The sequence below is a fragment of the Ricinus communis genome, chromosome 2, assembly GCF_019578655.1.
Source record: "Ricinus communis isolate WT05 ecotype wild-type chromosome 2, ASM1957865v1, whole genome shotgun sequence".
Classification (NCBI taxonomy): domain Eukaryota; kingdom Viridiplantae; phylum Streptophyta; class Magnoliopsida; order Malpighiales; family Euphorbiaceae; genus Ricinus; species Ricinus communis.
In genome coordinates, this window is record NC_063257.1 from 10957550 (window position 1) to 10978784 (window position 21235).

The 21235-nt window shown below is 33.7% G+C and overlaps 3 protein-coding genes across 4 annotated transcripts; 2 read left to right on the forward strand and 1 right to left on the reverse strand.

Annotated features, from left to right (window-relative positions):
- The first annotated feature begins 1748 nt into the window (after nt 1–1748).
- Nucleotides 1749–4503, forward strand: LOC8282493 (putative receptor protein kinase ZmPK1). The gene has a single exon (XM_002523439.4). It carries the CDS (start codon nt 1904–1906, stop codon nt 4304–4306), a length of 2403 nt encoding a protein of 800 aa, XP_002523485.1. The 5' UTR covers nt 1749–1903; the 3' UTR covers nt 4307–4503.
- Nucleotides 4504–4959: 456 nt separating this feature from the next.
- Nucleotides 4960–6627, reverse strand: LOC8282492 (disease resistance protein RPV1). Its single transcript, XM_015721942.3, has 2 exons — nt 6033–6627; nt 4960–5507 (listed from the first exon to the last, which is right to left on the reverse strand). Exons 1-2 carry the CDS (start codon nt 6521–6523, stop codon nt 5267–5269), a joined length of 732 nt encoding a protein of 243 aa, XP_015577428.1. The 5' UTR covers nt 6524–6627; the 3' UTR covers nt 4960–5266.
- A 1743-nt stretch (nt 6628–8370) lies between these two features.
- On the forward strand, nt 8371–20900 carry LOC8282490 (histidinol dehydrogenase, chloroplastic). 2 transcript variants are annotated; one of them, XM_015721958.3, is made up of 15 exons: nt 8371–8840; nt 9030–9135; nt 9655–9776; nt 9860–9912; nt 11186–11258; nt 11414–11515; nt 11599–11700; nt 11825–11896; nt 11990–12052; nt 12162–12203; nt 17860–17919; nt 18252–18362; nt 18994–19164; nt 19502–19592; nt 20291–20900. In XM_015721958.3, exons 2-15 carry the CDS (start codon nt 9039–9041, stop codon nt 20569–20571), a joined length of 1440 nt encoding a protein of 479 aa, XP_015577444.1. In that variant the 5' UTR covers nt 8371–8840; nt 9030–9038; the 3' UTR covers nt 20572–20900. The 2 variants fall into 2 exon arrangements, with proteins under 2 accessions (XP_015577444.1, XP_002523482.2); XM_002523436.4 differs by having other exon boundaries at nt 8374–8840; nt 9051–9135.
- Nucleotides 20901–21235: the final 335 nt, after the last annotated feature.

Genomic DNA, 21235 nt, shown 5'->3' on the forward strand with positions numbered 1-21235 from the left:
TAATGCATAAAGAGTCACAAAATGACCAATTAGTACATGCACAAGTCAAATTAGCCCACTTTTGAACCAAAGTCGCATCGTTTAATTTGTCTAAATAGGAAATTAGTCTAGCGTTGACACAATCAGAAGACTGATCTGCCCTTTCACACCCCAGCTAATCTTTTTAATATTATTAATTAATATTAAGAATCAATCTTTATTTGTATTGAAGGTTTTGTACTTATATTAATAAACTTTTGAATTTCTTATTATTATTAATTATAGAAGAATTGGTTATAAAAGAAATGTTACATGTCATGTATATATATTTCCTATTGTGAGTTGAAAAAGAAAAGACAAGTATTTCTTATTAAATTAATAATTTAATATCCAATTATGCATGAACTATATTAATTATTAGAATGTTATCAATAATTCTACTTTTTTGAGATAAATATAATTTTATTTAGTTAAAACAATTAATATCGTGTTGAAAAAAGTGTAATAAGTATTGCTCTAATTAAAAGTGTGCAGATGAGATTTAACTAGAGTTTCAAATTCGAACTTTTAGTATACAGTTGTGTTAAAATTCTTGATGGAGTACTTTATCACCCGTAAGGCTATTATCCGACACCTTCTAAATTAAATCTAAATTTATATACACCAATAAAATAAAATAAAATAATTACTCCCTTCAAATATGAGTGAGATCCATAAAAAATAATATAGATTTGCAAATCAAGAAAATCTTGATTTATATAAATAATATTTGTAGATAAGTTGAATATTTTTTGAATGATATATGAAGAAAAGAAAGACAATAATTGAAACATGTCAAACCTCATCAATTAATGTCACTCTCAACTGTTTCATGGGGCGTTGGTATCTCCTTTTCTAATTTCTTCCATCTAATTCATTTATAGTATTTGTAATTTAGTTGGCTGCAGCAGCCGCCCAATTTGAATTTAATTTTATTTATTATTTATTGATGTTCTCATGAGCTTTAGGATTGTGTTGCTTTAAAGTATTCATGCTTATTTGCACCCTCATTGTATAATTATTTTGATAATTGATACCATATTTCTTTTAGGATTTCATTTTTATAATCTATTTTTCTATAGCTTAAAATCTGAAAATTATTTAATAATTAAATTTTTTAAAACTGTATCATTTAAATATTTTTTGGGTTATCATTTTTTAAATAAAATTATGAAAATATCATCTTCATGCTTCCTCCTTATTTATAGTTTTATTATTATTATAAAAATATAAATAGTTACTATAAATATAAAATTATTATCCTTCTTAATATTTTAAAATAAAATTTTGATTTAATATTAATCTATTTTTTATATATTTTAATATTCTAGTATATATCTTAAAATATGCCAATTAATTGTCAATACATTAGTTGCTATAGAATATATATCTAATATCTTTTAATTTATGAATATTAACTATAAAAATATAAAGTAAATGTAATTTAATAATAACGTAAGTTAAATGAACCCTTTCGGTATTATTATAATTTATATTTTTTAATAGTTTTTTTATAAAAACTGTATAAATAAAAATATTAAATAAAATATGAAGAGATTTAAAAGAAGTTTAAGAGTAATTTTTTTTTTTAGAAAAGAATTATATACCATAATATTTCTTCTATTTTCTTATTTTATTTATAGCAGCCCTATATAATAAAGACAGTTATCTCTTTTAATTATTTTAATATTAATATTATAGTTTTTGATTTATATTGGATTAGAGCGTAAGAGAAATACTTCCTAAGAAAAAACCTCTTGCCACTACGATTGATATCATATTTTAAGAGTAATATAATTATTCTTGTGCTTGAACCTGGATTTCCCATTTCCTTACGTACTTGAATATTCACAGTGCACCGTTTCAAGCTGAATATATATCTGCCATGGCTGTACGATCTTTCTTTTTTGCTCTGCCTTTACTTCTAGTTTTATCTTCTCAATTCCTATCTTCAGCTTCAAATAGCTTAAGGGAAGACTCATTTTTATCAGTGGAGAACACAAATGATGTTTTGACTTCACCACATGGCGCTTTCGTTGCAGGTTTCTTCCCTGTCGGCGATAATGCTTACTGCTTTGCTATATGGTTCAGTGAACCTTTCTGCAGCAACAACTGCACAGTGGTTTGGATGGCAAACCGTGACGAACCCGTTAATGGGAAGCATTCACACCTAGCTCTGCTAAAATCTGGAAATCTTATCTTAACAGATGCTGGTCAAGTCACGGTTTGGGCTACCAATACAGTTTCAGAATCTTCAGTTCAGTTATATCTTCAGGAGAGTGGCAATCTTGTTTTGCAGAAGTTGGACGGTGCTATACTATGGCAGAGTTTTGATTTTCCGACGAATACTCTTCTTCCTCTACAACCGATCACCAAAGATTGGCAGCTTGTATCCTCAAGAAGTGAAAGCAACTACAGTTCAGGATTCTTTAGGCTTTATTTCGACAACGATAATGTTCTTCGCCTTCTTTATGCTGGTCCTGAAACTTCAAGCATATATTGGCCGGATCCTGAGCTGTTGAGCTGGGAAGCTGGAAGATCTACTTACAACAATAGTAGAATCGCTTATTTTGACTCTTTGGGAAAGTTTAGTTCATCTGATGATTTCACCTTTTTCGCTGCTGATTATGGAGTGAAACTACAGAGAAGATTGACGATAGATTTTGATGGTAATCTTCGTCTGTACAGTCGAAAAGATGGAATAGATTTATGGACTGTTTCATGGCAAGCTATGTCTCAACCGTGCAGGGTTCATGGGATCTGTGGACCAAATAGTGTCTGTAACTATGTTCCTAGTTCTGGTAGGAAATGCTCCTGCCTTGAAGGATTCAAGATGAAGGATGTTACTGACTGGTCTTTGGGTTGTGAACCTGAATACAGTCTTTCTTGTTCAAGAAATGAATCCACTTTCCTTGTGCTAACTCATGTTGAGTTTTACGGGTATGATTTTGTGTACTATCCGAATTACACCTTCGATATGTGTGAAAATGTTTGCTTACAGAGATGTGATTGCAAAGGGTTCCAACTCAAATTCATTAAGCATGATTATCCTAGTAACATTCCTTATTGTTTCGCAAAATCCTTGTTGCTAAACGGGCATCATTCACCGAGTTTCGAAGGAGATCTTTATTTGAAAGTGCCTAAAACAAGTTCCTCCTCCTCTTCATCTGTTGCAAAGTTCAGCCTAGATTGCTTCCAAGAAGTTGTCAAGCAGGTTGATAAAGTCTATACCAAAAGCCATGAAAATGGATCACTGAAGTTTGTCTTCTGGTTTGCTATAATAATTGGGATTATAGAGTTCACTGTTATTTTCTTAGTATGGTATTTCTTGATAAGAACCCACCAGCATTCAGGTGTAGTTAGAGCAGGTTACCTTCAGATTGCAACAGGCTTTCGAAAATTCAGCTACTCTGAGCTGAAAAAGGCGACTCGAGGTTTCCGTGAAGAGATTGGAAGAGGAGCGGGAGGAATTGTATACAAAGGGATACTATCTGATCATAGAGTTGCAGCAATAAAGAGACTGATTATCAATGAAGCTGACCAAGGAGAAGCAGAATTCCGAGCAGAAGTTAGTGTCATTGGAAAGCTTAATCACATGAACTTGATAGAAATGTGGGGATATTGTGCAGAAGGAAGTCACAGACTTTTGGTTTACAAGTACATGGAGCATGGATCTTTGGCACAGAATCTGTCTTCTAATAAGCTCGACTGGGAAAGGAGATATGATATTGCCTTGGGTACGGCCAAAGGCCTTGCTTATTTACATGAAGAGTGCTTAGAGTGGGTTTTGCACTGCGATGTCAAGCCGCAAAATATTCTCTTAGACAGTGATTACCAGCCAAAGGTATCAGACTTTGGGCTATCACATCCACTCAAAAGAGATAGCCATGAAATTTCAAGGCTGTCGAGAATAAGAGGAACTAGAGGTTACATTGCTCCAGAATGGATATTCAATCTACCCATCACCTCAAAAGTTGATGTTTATAGCTATGGAATGGTGTTACTGGAGATCGTAACTGGAAAGAGCCCAGCAGCAGATATAGGAGACAGAGGGCTGGTAAAATGGGTGAGAAAAACGATTGATAGCTCTACTGCAATGATATTTTGGATGGAAAAGATTGTTGATCTTAACTTGGGAGGAAAATATGACAAGAACCAGATGGAAATTCTTATTGGGGTAGCCCTAAAATGTGCACATGAAGACAAAGATGCAAGACCCACCATGAGACAAGTAGTTGAGATGCTTCTACAAGATGGAAAGGACACTAAACCTTTAACAGTGACTTAAAATATTCTGGTTTGGCCAAAAAATTGTACTTACGGGATTCTAAAGCTAAATTGTATTCTAAGGGATTTGTCTATCCTGTAGACTAAACATCCTTCTTCAGAATCATTGAGACTGACCTCATATTGTATGTTGTAATTGCGGTGATTTTCTTACAATTACTGTTATTATAGCTAATGCATTTAAGTGACAGTTATGTATGATTAGGACTGTTTTAACAAAAGAGACAATAAGTCACATCAGAAATCGACAAGAAGAAGCTACTTATCGGTAATAGTAACTATCCTTTGAATCTACATAAGCAGATTCAAAATTATCTGTCACTACAACACAGATTTTCAAAATTAGCAGATTACTTGGACCATTATAATTTGACAAGCAGGATTTTGCAGAGGAGTTGTTGACTCTGACTTTTTGCAAGCAAAGTCTGTTTCACTGGCCCAGTTGAGCTTTATTTGGTTGATCATTTACAAAAGAGATTTCACGTCTTCAAATATACAGTTCTGTCTCCCAGTACACCATCCCTTGCTGTTTCTGCTGAGAGGCTATTTCCAAAAACTTGCAATATTGATTTCTAGTTAGAAAGTTACAATCTTATCATCGCACCAAAACTAACTCTTATATTAAGAAAATCTGATTTAAGCAATTTAGTTTGATTCAAGTGCCACTTTGACCTCATTTCCTTTACAAGTACCCACTTGCTTCCTCTTCGATGTCATGATCATTAAACGTCCGTCGTTGAGGGAAGGTGTTGAGATACTGGAAAAAATTCATACTGTGTACACATGAGTGTAGATTTGAATAACATGAACAACTCTATGCTGGAATTCTGGCATAAGTGAGTAGTATATTGGGGTCCAGATATTCATTTCCACTGTTCTTTCAAACAATAACTTTACATGCAAATTTAGGTTGGTTCAAGCAGATGAAGCGGAGAGAATGTACAGCAACTGCTCACGCCGCCTAGTCTGAGGAAGGCGGACGTGAGAGCGCCTGCCAAAATGATGATTCAATTCTCTGAGGGCCTGAATGCGCCTGCCAAAATGATGATTCAATTTTCGGAATGCCTGAATGCGCCTGCCAAAATGATGATTCAGTTCTCGGCATGCCTGAATACGTTTCAGCCCCTCCTGTTGGTGTTGACATATTATTCAATTTCTTGCAAATATCTTCAACAATGTCCCCTATAAGTTTGGATTCAGGCCTAACAAAAAAACGTAGATATAAGTGTACATAAACTTTCTCAATTATCCGAGTAGCATAAGTAAATATAATCCTAGTGGTAAAGTGGAGACTACTCCAGAAGTGGGCATCAGGATTGAACTCCCACCAAATCTAAAATTTCAAGTTCCAAACTCTAGAAAGAAATTGAAGAAATGTTGGAGTCCAACTTTTAATTTACAATACCTGTATGTCACCGACCGGTGTACCAAACAAATAAATAATTGATATATATTTATTAATTTTAAATAATAAAATATTTATTTTTATTTAAAAAATATAAAATATACATTAATCATTCAGTATAAAATATAAAATATTTTTATATATATGTCACTGTTTTATCTATTGTGATATATATTAAATCTAGATAAAATTTTTTACTTTTTTTGGAATTTACTTCAATTACTTTTATTTTTATTTTATAAATGATTAATTAATTATTACAACATTATTAACCCAATTATTATTACTATATTCCAATATAATTACAGAATAGAGAAATTACCTAATAACAAGAGAATCCCAACCAGATAAATTGGCAGCTTCAGACAAAGCACTTCTCCATCTTTTCAGCTTGTCTCTGCTAAAACGTACCTCATGCATGGCAAATGCAACACCAAAACTCCCCTTCAGCTCCGCAACATGAGCCGGGTCAACCCGGTAGAAAACAGGTAAAACCATTTGCTTCATCGTCTTCTTGCACTCGATGATCTTCACTAGTTCATCCAAACACCACGGAGAATTCCCATAATTTTCGGAGAAAATGACAACCGAAATCGCCACTTCCTCGATCACTTTCAAAAGGGTCGGAGCGATCTCCACTCCTCTGACGAGCTCATTATCTATGAACGTCCTGACTTGCTTCCTCTGCAAAGCAGCATAAAGGTGGCTTGTGAAATCGTTGCGGGTGTCTTCACCTCTAAAACTCAAGAAAACCTGGTATTTGCAGTTAGGAGGTGTTGAAGAGACAACGGAAGAAGAAGAAGAAGAAGCCATAGGAGTAGCAATAAAGAAGTAAATGGAAATCAAAGTATTAAACCAGCTCAAGTTTGTCTTTGTACATAAGATAGCAAGTTGACCATAAGCTCAATTGTATTTTGTGCAGGTTGACCTCCATTATCTTAATGTGTTGGTTGATGGCTTTGCTTATATATAGCAATAGTTTTAGCCTGATTAATGGTGTGCTTTTATTTTGTCAAAGGTAGAACATGGCTAGCTGTATATTTGCAAATGGAATAGACAAATGCTCCTTTCTTTTTTGCTTGTGATGAAATAAAAGAACAAGGGGCCATCAATGCTAGTAATTTTTACAAGGGTAATCATATAAGCTTTTTTTCCTTGCAGAATATTTCTATAGCTATATTTAAATTAGAATAGAAAATAAGTTTGTCATCGTAATATTAATCTCGAAACCAAGTGAAAGATTCAATCAATACGTGAGCCTGAACGCTATTGAATAATAATTTAAAAAAAAATTCTTTTAAAATTTAAATTTAGATATTGAGATATTTATTAAAAAATTTTAATTATCAGACTATTTTAAGTGATAATAGACGAACATATATATTAACTTGATCTAATCTTTTCAAATTATAAATTATATTCATTAATCAAAGCTATAAAATAAACAACTTGCATAGATTTCAGACCAAAATAAAGAACAACTTGTATGTATTGCAGGTTTATATGTTGAAAATTTTCATTAGCTCATACCCAATTCCCATGATCAATCTTTTACCATATCCACTCATTTTTCTTTTGAGAGAAAACCCATATTCACACATTCTTTTCTAATAAAAACTTTTTCTTTAAATCAAATTCATTTCTCTTATTAAAAAATAATAAAATTGATTTCATTAATAATTGGTAAAAGAAGTCTAAAAATTTTTAATAGAATTTTTCAACCATATTATTTGTAAACATATTCAATAAAAGTAAGCCATATCAATTAATGACGCCACATCATTTAATATTAATTGATTTTAAATATTTTTGTTATATATTATATTATATAATAACTATCAAATAATGTGGTATCATTTATAGATGATGTTGCTCATTTTTATTAGAATTGTCTATGAATTTTCAAAATAAAAATTCCATGTATATACAAAATCAAGTTCTAAGACTATCATAAAAGTAATTGTTTTTTTACTAAAGTTTTAGAAAGAGAAAAGAATTAACAAAAGAAGAAAGGAAAAATTATAAATCTAGTGTCTTAATTTCTTGGTTTTTCTGTTTTAGTGTTTAAATTATTTTTTTATTTAGTCAAGTGTTTGAATCTAATAATTATATATAATATGGTGTCTCTTATACATTTTACAGATTAAAATAATTTAATTCATTTTATATAAATAATTTAAATATCATTACTAACATTTTCTTTTTCTTCTTCTTTCATTTATTTATTTATTTTTATATTCTTTTTATTTTCTATTAATTTCTTAAGCACTAAAAAAGCAAGATATTGTATTAATTCTTTTTTTTTTCTATTTTTTGTATTTTTTTATTTTAAGAAAATTTACTCAATTTTTTCTAATTTTAAATTTAATTTCAAAAAATTAAAACCTTTCTCTTTGTCTTTGTTGTTTTGAGCTGAAAACAAATAGTTTTTATTTTTATGATTTTAGATAAAAGCAAGAAAATAAAAAATAATAAAAAGATAACTTTTGATTTTTTAATTTATATTAATATTTTTAATCTTTATCTAGATAAAAAGGAATTTTTCTTTTTATATTTCGATATTTAAAAAAAATGTAAAAAATTCGAAAGACAATAATTCTGAAAATAAATAGAAAAAAATAAAAAGATAAAAGAAATTATTTTAATTAAAAATATTTAAATTAATTTACTATTTAAAACGACTCCCATAAACACTTCAAATTATGAAATCGGCTCTTTAAAAAAAAAAATCGTAAAACCCACTTAAGACACCATATATTAACTTTTTTAATAATTTAAACGTTTAATTAACACAAAAAAAAAGTTTAAAACACTAAATTAAATAACCTGAAAAGTTATGACACTATCTATGTAATTTTACCCAAAAAAAAACCCACTTCCATCAGACACAACCATAGAAAACTCGGATTATGCCCGCCCGCTCCCGAATCCGATTCACCTCAGCCTATTCCCTGGTGCAATAAAACCGTATTCTTTAACCCGCCCCAAGTCGTTGCCGTCTCACTCCCACTTATCTTTCCCTTTCTCTTCTCCGTCCAGCCGTCGCCATTTCCGATCAATTCACTGTCAGGAAAAGGATAGCCAAAGTAAAACGTAGCTGCTGTAATTCCTGGCATTGACACTAGAAAAGGTGTTTCACTGTTCATTTTTATGCTGCTTTACTACAACCCATTTCTAAATTTAAGTCAACCCTTTATGTTCTATATTAACGCTGAACCTATACTTGGGGCTAATTTATTCTCTTTTGCTTCAATTTGATTTTATATGTTTATTTATTCTTTGCATTATATTTTGTTTGTACTGCATAATCCAATTGAAGGTGTTGGTGATGGATTCTCAGCTGCTGTGCTTTAACCGGACCAACTGCTTAGTGTCACCATACTCTCCTATTCGATCTTCATTGATTACTGCTCAGGTGCACAAAGGTATATGTTGTATACTTTTGATTATGATTACTATGGTTCTTTTAAAATGAAATTATTATAATAATATTTCGGAAGTTCGTGTAATTTGATTGGTTAGAAATGTAATTCGTGGTTACTGAATGCACACACACATGAGTTATTTGATTTCTTTTGTTGATATAAGGTGTCACTAATATAATGAATGAGGACTTGGTAAAACATCTAGTTTTCTAGCTAAATAGATAATGCTGAATTATTGGTGTTTATCGAATATGATTTGCATGAAAAGTTTGTAATGCTGTTGCTTATGCATATAGACATGTATAAATTACTTATTTTGATTGTGAAAGCTTTTCTCTTTTTTTTTTTTAATTTTTAATTTTATTTTCATGCATTGTAGTTGGTTGATGTGAAGAAATTGAATGGTGGAATTTCCTTTCTTGTTCAAACAGTATGACATACATGTTAATTCCGCTTCTTATATGAACACTGTTATAGTTATTATTGTTGTTGATATTCTGTAGTGTGTTGTTTTATCAGGATTAAGTTTGAACAGAATAAGGTGTGCAATGAAGTCTTATCGGTTATCTGAACTTACTCGTACAGAGGTTGACAGCTTGAAAGCTCGTCCTCGAATAGATTTCTCTTCAATCTTCAGCATAGTAAGCCTTAGCTTCATAATTTCTTTGCATAAGTTTTTCATACACAAATGTTTGCTGAATGATATATTTTTATAAATTTTCAGGTCAATCCCATTGTTGATGGCGTTCGCAGCAGAGGTGATGCTGCTGTTAAAGAGTTGGTGCTCCATGTTTTTATTATTTGTTTGTTTTTGTTACCACTATTATCAGAGATCTTTTCCCTTGCCAGTTTCGGCCTTGTTTGTTCTAATGTCTACCAAAGACCTTATGCAGCGGGAACTCTATGTCCTAATGCATAAATGTGCCTTCGAAATACTTGGGAAAAGTATGATGGCACCACCTACTTTTATTTGAACAGATTACACTGAATTTTTTTAATAGCAAATTGATACCTTTCATCATAGTCAACACCGTGTGCATGCACGCATGTTGAAGCAAGTGAATCTGAGTAGAATTACTGCAATTAGGCCTTTTCTTTTTCTCTTTTTGTGCTTTTCATGTTGGGAAGCTCTGTTTCTTAGTTTCTCTTTCTATGCTCCCTTTAAACTCTTCCAGTGCTCTTTGTCTAAAGTAAACTACTTCTCTTTCTAAACTGATAATTCTTCTTTCAAGTTTCAATAGAAACCAATTTTTCTTTCATTTGAGGTTCCCTGTGATAATGAATAGAAAAGCTCCTTTAAGGTGGAATTTGCCCAAGAAAAACAGTCAAATTGGAGTGGGATCTCAACCCAAAACTTATGAGATCTCAGCCCCATTCCTACATTTATTTCCCCCTGTTTTAAATGAAATTTTCTTGATAGTTCCAATGGCATTTCCATTGAGCTTCTAGTCCTTGCTTTATTTTTTTTCTCTTTCTTACTGGCCTCATTATCTTTATCATTGATGGGTCCAGCATGATTGTCTCAGGTTGGAGCTTGTCAAACAAATAGTCAAATTGTTTGCTTTATTAGCCAAATTATCGAAGGTAGGGTTATTTGTACCTTAGAAAAGAATTAGTGACTATAAAGTGAAGTGTCCCATGCCTAATATGACTTCTACTGTAAATGAAATTGGAAGTCTGCTCATGGCTTGGTATGGTTTGAAGAACTTTGAAGTCCTTTCCATCTATCTTTTTGCAAAACAGAGCAAAGCAACAAAGGAGAGTCAAACAGTTAAAAAGTTATTTTACTCGAGTAAAATAAGACAGACATGTTAGAATGTCCTTCCTTTTTAGTGGGTGAACTGCATGCGCTATAGGCCTGAAAACTTAAGGCTCTATTGGTTACAAAAATAAAATGATTTGCAATAGGTTCAAATAAAAGCACGTGGTGCCGCTAGACTTTCCCCAAAGCGTTTGGGAGTAATTATATGTATTAGGTCGAAATCTTGTTCATCAACATATGCCTCTTGGTGATGAGGTCAGACTCATGATTTTGTATGTGTTTTTGTAGGTATACTGCAAGGTTTGACAAGGTCAACTTGGAGAACATTGTTGAGAATGTATCTGAACTTCCTGAGATGGAGGTAATTTTCTCAAACATATCGGTGAAAGGAAGAACTTTCTTTTACTTCTAGTTTGTTACAGCGAGGCTTCTACAAAACTTTGCTTTTAATATTTGGACCCAAATGAATGAATATTTTGATGATTTTTTATCCGCTTGTTCATTTTATCATGACAGATTGATGCAGCTGTAAGGGAAGCATTTGATGTGGCATATGACAATATTTATGCATTTCATCTTGCTCAAAAAGCAGCTGAAAAAAGTGTTGAGAACATGAAAGTAAGTCAATTTTAGTGTCTGGTTCATAGTGCTACCTTTATTTCTATAATTTATGATGCTTCTTGTGTTATAAAATATTTCAGGGTGTCAGATGTAAACGGGTGGCAAGGAGCATTTCTTCTGTAGGTCTCTATGTTCCAGGGGGAACTGCAGTTTTACCTTCAACAGCTCTGATGCTTGCAATTGTAAGTTGATCGGATATGCTATATTAATTGCTTTGGCTGGTTGAAGGTCCTGTAGACTATGAACCAAATTTCAATGTCTAGGTGGGCACATTTTGTTGACATTTTTGTGTATTCCATTTCCCAGCCTGCACAGATTGCTGGATGTAAGACTGTTGTTCTTGCAACTCCTCCAACTCAGGAAGGCATCATATGTAAGGTACTTGTTTACTTTTGAGATGTCACGAAAGAGTTTGCCTATTGAAATAACTGTTCCCCTAAAGTTATTCAGTCACTTGATTTTGCCTTCTAGGAGGTACTGTACTGTGCCAAAAAGGCTGGTGTCACTCACATCCTTAAAGCTGGAGGAGCTCAGGTTTCTAAACATTGAACTTTTGACCATATCTTTATGGCGCTTTGTACATTTTGGGCCTATAGGCAGAGTTCATGTCAAGATTAATATATATATATATTTTAATTTGCAGGCTATATCAGCCATGGCATGGGGGACAGAATCTTGCCCTAAGGTACTTTTTTCTTTTTGCAGCATATTTGTGAAGTATTGATGTCCAGAATGAATAATGAAGAGTTTAATTGGCCAAATCTCAAACTACCTTGCAACTTTTTCCCAAGATACATTTTCGCTCAAGGTTAAGTTTTTGGTTCAATAAGGATACAAATTTAATTTATGCTCAGTTGTACCTAATAATTAATATGTATTCTAAAAATTTAATATTTAATACTTTTAAAATTTCAAAATACTGTTTCTTGTTAAAAGGACTCCTCATGACAATTATAAATTAGAAGAAAAAGAAAACCCTAAATCAAGGATTTTAAAACTGGATTTGTTTTTGCTGGTCACCACTGCCTGCTGCCAGGCATTGCCTTTTCCAGTGACGTCAATGGAAGCTAATCGACTTGGGAGTTTTCCACATTATAAGGAGTTTATTTTTTGTCTCTACTTCTTGAATTTGGCAATATTTGGTTAGGTTGGGCCTCAAAAGTTCCAAACTCCATGAATGGTGAATCTAATCTCCTTCCACAACTCGAGCAATTTTTCGACAAAATCAAGGGCATATGCACCTTGCTAGAGGTCTAGGGAAGGTAAAGGATGGATCTAGGACTCTAGGTAGGTAGCTTGCCAATACTGTAATTGATCAAAATCGCTGAAGTGACCTTTGGTTCTGTCTCGTTTAAACTTCATCTCTCATTTCCTTCTGATAACCTATGTCTCCTCTCCTTCCTCTCTCTCTCTCTCTCTCTCTCGCCTTTTGCTTTAACCTTTGATCTTTTTTCTAATATTTCTTTTCTTAAGGTTTCTTCGTTAATTTTCAAACATTACAATTTTTAGTTATTTAAAATTGTAAATTACTCTTTCTCATTAAGAATATAAAGATAACTCTATACAAGAAAAATCTTTATTAAACTTGTCAAATCAATGGGTTAAGTTGGTCCCAGCTTAAAATTTGTGTCTTTATCTAGCCATACATTGGGTTTGAGCCAAATGCACCTTGACCAAAAGGTCAATGCTCCAATTTCAATTATTCTATTGATGCCTTGGTTGTGTGTGCTTGTGTGTTTTCTTTATAGTTTTATTAATCTAAGAATATTTAGCTTGTTGGGATTTCTGATAAGATAGAAGTGGCTATCTCCCCTTAACTATTCATGAGTGATTAAATTACAAAGTTTCAGTTCTTATTGAAAGTATTATGCTGAATCTGCCAAAGTAACCAAAATTAGAAAAGATCAAATACGAGTAAAGTGAATTGAGGTATAAGAAAGCATCTTCACTATCTGGTTGATTTAATCCCATTAATATGTAGTACAAATTTATAATTTCAATAGGAAGTTTTCAAGTTTGATCTGTTAATTAGGTTCTTCTTTGGTTCTGTCATGGTGAAATCCTAAAAAGAAGGGGAAGGTCATTTTCTTTGAAGGTAAGTCAATAATATGCCTCGTCCTGGTGCACCTTTTAAATAACATAAAATTTGTTCCACTGCTATCCAGTGGTCAAGTCTGGAGAAGATATATATTGACTTACCGCATTAACTGAATATGTGATATCGGGATGAGTCACAATAAGATAATTTAATTTCCCAATTGTTCGTCTACATCTCTCTGGATATTCAAGCAACTTGCCCTCTTTCGAAAGTTGTATATTAGGACCATTGAAGTGTTGCATGGTTTAGCTCCCAATTTTTCTATTACAGATAACAAATCTAGTACATCCTATGGCGCAACAGGACTCCTTTCTGACTTCTTGCCATCTCAATACCTAAGAAGTATTTTAATAAACCTAAATCTTTAGTGTGAAACTGAGTATGAAGGAAGGACTTAAGAAAAGAGATTCCTGTAATGTCACTTCCAGCAATGACAATGTCATTTACATAAACCACCAACAATATGATGCCTTTAACATACTGTTTATAGAAGACAGAATGATTAGACTTACACTTTAACATACCAAAGCTCTCACCTGCTTGACTGAATCTCCTAAACCAAGCTCGGGGACTTTGTTTTAGGCCATACAAAGATTTATGAAGCCAACATACCTTCCTAGACTCCCCCTGAGCAACAAACCCAGGTGGTTGCTCCATGTAAACCTTCTCTTGAAGGTCATCATGTAGGACTGCATTCTTAATATCCAACTGGTGAAGAGGGCAATCATGAATAGCTGCCATAAAAAATAAACAGTCTAATAGAAGTAAGTTTGGCAACAGGAGAAAAATTATCAGAATAATCTACACCGTATGTTTGGGCATAACCCTTAGCAACAAGACGGGCTTTCAGCAGAACAATAGACCCATCAGGATTAATTTTCACCGTGAAAACCACTTACAACCAATAGCCTTTTTCCCTGTAGGTAGGTCTACCAAATTCCAAGTACCATTAGTATCTAAAGCAGTCATCTCTTCCACTATAGCAGTACGCCAACCCGGATGGGTTAAAGCCTCTTGAACAATCTTAAGGACAGAAACAAAATTAAGTGAAGCAATAAAAGAACAGGATGATGATGGTAAGTGATTATGAGAGAAACAAGAAGAAATAGGATAAATAAATGTAAGCTTACCTTTGCAAAAAATAATAGGAAGATCAAGATCATGAGTGGGACTAGGATTGAAGATGGGATATGATGACGAAGATGCTGATGGAGGACATGAATCTGGAGAAACAGGAGAGGGTTCAGGATGTGGAGCACGGCGAGTGTAAACCTGTGTGATAGGTGGCCGGATTCGAGGAGGATCATAGGATGTAACCATATAGATAAGTAGATCATCTTCTTGTGAAGAAATAGACTTAAAGGTTTGAAGACATGGTGTTTGTTTTTGGAAGGTGACATCAGTTGACACCAAGTACCTGTTAAGATTCGGGCGAAAACACCTATATTCTTTTTGAACACGAGAAACCAAGGAAGATACATTTTAAGGATTTTGGGTCGAGTTTGGTAACCCGAAGACGTACATCACGGACAAAATATGTACAACCAAAAATTTTAGGCTCAACTGGAAATAATGAATTATAGAAAAAAAAAATACGCGAAAAGGAATCTCACCAGAAAGGATAGTGGAAGGCATGCGGTTAATCAAGAAACATGTGATACCGCATTTGCCCAAAAGGTTTTAGGGACTTTCATTTGGAATAGTAGGGATCTGACAGTTTCAAGGTGTCTATTCTTTCTTTCAGCCACCCAATTTTGAGATGGTGTATCAACAAAGAAGTTTGATGAAGTATCCCATTTTGCAACATATATTTTTGGCAAGATTTGGAGAGATATTCTTTTACATTGTCACTCAAGATTTGTATAGACAGAATAAATTGAGTTTTAACTTTAGCACAAAAAAAGAAAAAATGAGATAACAATTCAGAACGATATTTCATAAAAAATAACTATTCATTCGAGAATAATCATCAACAAAGATAATAAAGTATCTAAATCCAGTTTTTGACACAACAGGACAAGGACCTTAAATATGAATGTACTAACTTAAAGGGAGTCGTAGCTCGTTTATTGACTCTAGGACTGAGACTAACATGATGATGTTTAGCAAAATGACAAAACTCACAATCCAAAGAAGGTAAACTAGAAAATTCTGAGGAGAGTTTCTTTAACAGTGGTAGAGAATGATGGCCCAAGTGACAATGTGCCTTAAAAGGAGTAACAACTCCATAATAAACTACTGGTTTTAGAATAATGGTGTCAAGGATGTAAAGACCTCTAGATTCATGCCCTTTACCAATAATCGTCTTCGTCATAAGATCCTGAAAAAGACAATAATCGGGAAAAAATGAGACACAACAGTTAAAGGTTCGAGTGAGTTTACTAATAGATATTAAGTTGAACAACAGATCAGGTAGACTCAAAACAGCTTGTAAAGGAAGTGACAGTGAAGGAATAATTGTGTCGGAACCAAGGACATATGATGTGGATCCATCAGCTAAAGTGACAGGAGAACTAGAGTTATTTGACTGAAAGGAGGAGAATAGTTTAGAATTACCTGTCATATGGTCCATGGCACCAGAATCAATGACCCATTTGGAAGATGAGGAAATGAGATATGTATTTGGTTTACCTGAACCAGCAACTGTAGTAGTGGGAGTAGTTGACGACTTTAAACCCTCTTGGTACTGTGAGAATTTGGCATACTCATCTGTAGATATGAGAACTGAGTCAAGAGTATCCTGAGTGGAGGCAATATGATCTTATAGCTTTGATTGATTCTTGCGCTGTAACTTTCTGCATTCCTTGATTATATGTCCGGACTTCTTACAATAGCGACATACAATTTCTCCTGAATCATTTCCTCGATTAGAGTTACTTGACTCAACCACTTTTCCAGATCTAGGTGTAGTATTATGGCTCACAAGAGCACTGCTAGACTGGGTAGAGGATGAGTTGGAATTCTTAACTCGTTGCACCCCACAAAACACATCTTCCAAAGGTGAAACCTCAAAACTGGAAAGAATTTGAGATCTGGCAGTCTCAAACTCAGATGGAAGAGCAGCAAGAAAACCTATAATGATCAGTTTCTCCCCTCGAGCTTGTTGTTCTTTGATATCTAAACACAGTGGAAGTAGCATATTAAACTCCTCATAAAGATTTTTATAATCCATGTAAAGGCTAGTCACATCTTTGTCACCCTTTTCATATTTGAAAATTGCTCTAATGACATCAAAAGTACGAGAAATATTCCCTTTGCTGGATTACATAAATGCTAAGTATTGCATCAAATCTTTCACCAATCTACAATGATTACTGACCAAACCACTTTATTATCAATCGAATTGCATATCATTAAACGCAGTCGAGCATCATCTCTGAACCAAGCTTGTTTTCTATCATCAGTGGGCGGATTATTATTTAAATGGTCATCTTTTCAACACTCATCAGATATAATTCCACAGTCTCACTCCAGCCTAAATAATTTATACTATCAAATTTGTCTTCCGTAATTTTTGTTACTACAGGAATCACTTCCAACACCATATTCTTTTTCTCAGACATTCTCAAGCAAGGCAAAATTCAAAATAGAGGTAGAAACACACAACAGAAACTAAAAAAATTTGAATAAATTGCTGGATATGAAGAGAAACCTCACAACCACGTAAATTTGAAAGGAACTGGATGTGAAGGGTGAAAGTGGGAGTAAGGGCGATTCAAGCGAAGCTGACCACTATGACTAACGCATAGGGACTCCGGCGACCAAACTCTGGGCAGTGAGTGATTAGCGGGTGGCGCACCTCCTGGTATAGGTGGTGACAATAACCAGAAGTTGGAAGATGGTGAACTGAGAAATCAGACCTTAGATCGTCTGAAAAAGAAAAACTGAAATCCCAAAAGCCCAAAAAAAAATGAAATGGGATTTCAGTGCTCTGATACCATGTTGTAGTATATAGAGATGAGAGAAAGATTTTGTGTGTATTGATCAACAAATTGTACAGGTATTTATACAAAATTACAAGGTATAAACTAGGAAACGCCGTAATCTAATCCCTACAAATCAACCCTATAATCAAGCTCTATAATCCCTACAAAGCAGTCTATAATCAAGCTCTATAATCCCTACAAATCAGCCCTATAATCAAGCTCTAATTATTTTTTTCCTAATCAACATTACAGCTGTAACAGTATCTATTATCATATTTCAGTCTGCATTACAAGGATTGATTATTGTTAATTTGCAGGTAGAGAAGATTTTTGGACCAGGGAATCAGTATGTTACAGCTGCCAAAATGATACTTCAAGTATGATTATTTCTCACTCGCAGAACTATTTTATATTGTTTTCATGTCACAAAACATTAAATGTCCTTTCGCCAATTACGATCCAATTTAAGCAAGGATACCAGGAAGAGGAGTTAGGTGAGGGTCCTGCTCTACAATATTTTTTGCATGAAGTTGTTCTTCTGCTTTGACGAATCAAACATGCATCTGTGCCCTACTGAATTAAACATATATAGAAATATTTTGAACTCCATTAGTACTATGTACATGCTTTACCCCAAATAAGTGATGTAGCTGGAAAATGTTTATTTCTTGATTTGACTAGGTACCTTTTTCCTTTTTCTTTTCAACAGAACAGTGAAGCAATGATCTCAATTGACATGCCTGCTGGACCTTCAGAAGTTTTAGTTATTGTTGACAGTCAAGCCAGTCCTGTACATATAGCTGCAGATTTACTCTCGCAGGTGGTTAACCTCTTTCTTTTTACTAGTATTATGTAATCGCTTAAAAAAATGCTCATTTCTAGTGAACCTTTAACATAAGAGTGATTATCATGCTGCACATAGGTTTCCTTTGTGAATTTATTGGAAGAGCACATTATTAACTTTTTGTTGTGTCCAAAAGCCTATCAAATCAATGTAAATTCTTCTCTTTATACTTCACAGTTGTATCTTTCCTGCTGCGGAGTTCATACTCATAATAGTTGTTGTATGGCACGTGCTGCAGCACATTTGTGTCACTTCATTGTTCTTAACATATGGATGTAGTTATTATGGGTTGCAAGACACATAAAACCCTATGATCACCTATTAAAAGACATGACACATTTGTTTCATCAGTTCCATTCAACATAAATATCTGAAATCTATTCTTTGTAGTTTTAGTGCTACATTCGCTTCAACTAAAACAAGTCACTATATCCCACCATTTTTTGGTTTAAGATCTCCCATTAATATTATTAAACCATTGTCTTGCCATTAAGATAATTCTTTTAAGTACTGTTTTCTGAGGTGCACCAAAAGTGCTTATTGCTTTTGTAATTTATTCATAGTTCTATGTACCTGATGTTTCATGAAAATGATTTCTGTGTTTCAGGCTGAACATGGCCCTGATAGCCAGGTTGTTCTTGTAATTGTTGGAGATGATGTGAATCTGAAAGCCATTGAAGAGGAAATTAGTAAGCAATGTCAAAGCCTACCAAGAGGAGAATATGCTTCAAAAGCACTGGGCCATAGTTTCATTGTATTTGCTCGTGATATGGTTGAGGTTGGTCTTCTCCTCCTACCTGATTACTTCAACCCTGTCTAAGGTTTCTTTTTCTGCACGTTTGCGAACCTATAGATTAGGATCAGATGGTCAGTAATCACTGAAGCCAAACTTGCACTTTCTGGATCAAAGTGTTGATATGCCCTACGATTGCTGATGTTGGCAGGCTATGCAGATTGAGTCAAACCTGAAAAAATTTCTTTTGCAGACCCATCTTTATTATCCTCCACTTTAAATTTATGGATATTTTGTCTGTTTGGAGATTGCTTCCTCAAAGCTTTGATCACTGCTGCTTTTTGTAGTGTTGTAACTGTATCTGCTTTATTCTGTCTTGCAGGCCATCTCCTTTTCAAACTTATATGCACCTGAGCATCTGATCGTTAATGTAAAAGATGCAGAAAAGTGGGAAAGTTTTATTGAGAATGCAGGTATGGTCCTTTAGAGCTTTTTGTATGTTGAACTCTTCCACTTTGTTCTCATAATCTTTATTATCACATTTGATTTAGATACTGATTGCAATATCTACTTATAGTCTTATGTTGTTATGATATCATTTTTCCTTGAACTTTATTCCTCAAGTTAAGAATTCCTTCTTAGTTAAGTTACTTTTGATGGATCTAGTTAGTTCAGATGGCCAGATGAAAGAAATAACTACGTGGCAGTCTATAGCTGAATCTAAATATAAAGTGACCATTTACTTCCAAAGTGCAAGGGCTAACTTTAAGGGTCCCTTTGTTGGTACCAAATAGTTTCTCTTAACTTCTTGTGTGGAGCACCTAGAATTGTGGCAATTTTGTTTCGCTGATAAAAAGATTTAGAAACTTCCTATTCAAATCCCACTTCATCTTTTAATCAATAAATGAAAACCAAACTTCCACGGTCTGCTCAAACTGATGCATTGTGACCTCTGAGCTGCGTCCAACTAAAAATGGCTCGGTTTACATTGAATATGGAAGAGGCAAAAATTACGAAAGGACCATAATTGAACAAATCTTTAAAAAATTGCACGATGAACTGCCAGCTTGTAAGAAGAGAAATGTGTTTTTAAATGTTTCACTCATTATAAGATTCAGCAACAAATACTGTAATAAATATATAGTATAAACTTTTGTGATTGCCAATGTAGGTTCTGTGTTCTTGGGACCGTGGACACCAGAGAGTGTTGGAGATTATGCGAGCGGGACAAACCATGTCCTACCAACTTATGGATATGCAAGAATGTATGGCGGGGTATCCTTAGACTCTTTCCTCAAATACATGACAGTACAATCTTTGACAGAGGAAGGTTTGAGAAACCTTGGTCCGTATGTGGCAACAATGGCTGAAGTTGAAGGACTAGAAGCACACAAGAGAGCTGTAACTCTACGACTTCAGGATATTGAAGCCAGACAAGTTCACAATGTGTGATAATCTTTTGAGCCCGGAGACCAGTTCTTAATATCCAAATGATATTCGGGAATAGCATTCTTTCCTGCCTGGCTTATTCACCTGAAGGCTCCATCTGTATCACTGAATTAATATCAGGGCCTGTAATATATGGTTATTTTCATGTGTCTCATCATACGTATAGTTGAAATAACTTGGAAATTCTTATATTCCCTGGAATTTGATCTCATGGAAGGAATTTTAAAACTTTGTTTGCCAGGGTTTATGCTTGTGGATTCCAGTTCCTTTAATCTTCATATTTTCTACACCAGGAAAAGAAAAAAGAAAACGACAGACATTCGCTTTGCTGACTTTCTTGGAAATTAATGCTGGATATACATTTCCTTCTACCTAGTAGTAATATCAGTCTTAATCTCCAATGTTCTTGACTGCTAATGTACCATTTTTCTCTTTTAGGGAAGATACATCAATCAATATCAAGAGAATTCTGATTTCAGGAAAAGTACTCTTCTGAACCAGGATTTTAAAATAGCAGCATCAGTCTTGTAATTTTCTTTTTTCATTTGATTTTGTTCTACATTCTCTTATAATATGTCAAATAAATCTCTAAGGTGATCTTTTAGAATACATGAAATTACATTAATCATAACAAAAATAACATTTCATGATTAAGTTTAAAGATTTT

Bases quoted from the DNA above. Each gene is read 5' to 3' on its own strand.
- LOC8282493 (XM_002523439.4), top strand. From the start codon at position 1,904: ATGGCTGTACGATCTTTCTTTTTTGCTCTGCCTTTACTTCTAGTTTTA.
- LOC8282492 (XM_015721942.3), bottom strand. From the start codon at position 6,523: ATGGCTTCTTCTTCTTCTTCTTCCGTTGTCTCTTCAACACCTCCTAAC. The intron at 5,508-6,032 runs GTAATTTCTCTA...TTTTTTTGTTAG, and splicing joins TGGGATTCTCTTGTTATTAG to GCCTGAATCCAAACTTATAG.
- LOC8282490 (XM_015721958.3), top strand. From the start codon at position 9,039: ATGGATTCTCAGCTGCTGTGCTTTAACCGGACCAACTGCTTAGTGTCA. The intron at 9,777-9,859 runs GTAAGCCTTAGC...ATAAATTTTCAG, and splicing joins TCTCTTCAATCTTCAGCATA to GTCAATCCCATTGTTGATGG. The intron at 11,259-11,413 runs GTAATTTTCTCA...TTATCATGACAG, and splicing joins CTGAACTTCCTGAGATGGAG to ATTGATGCAGCTGTAAGGGA.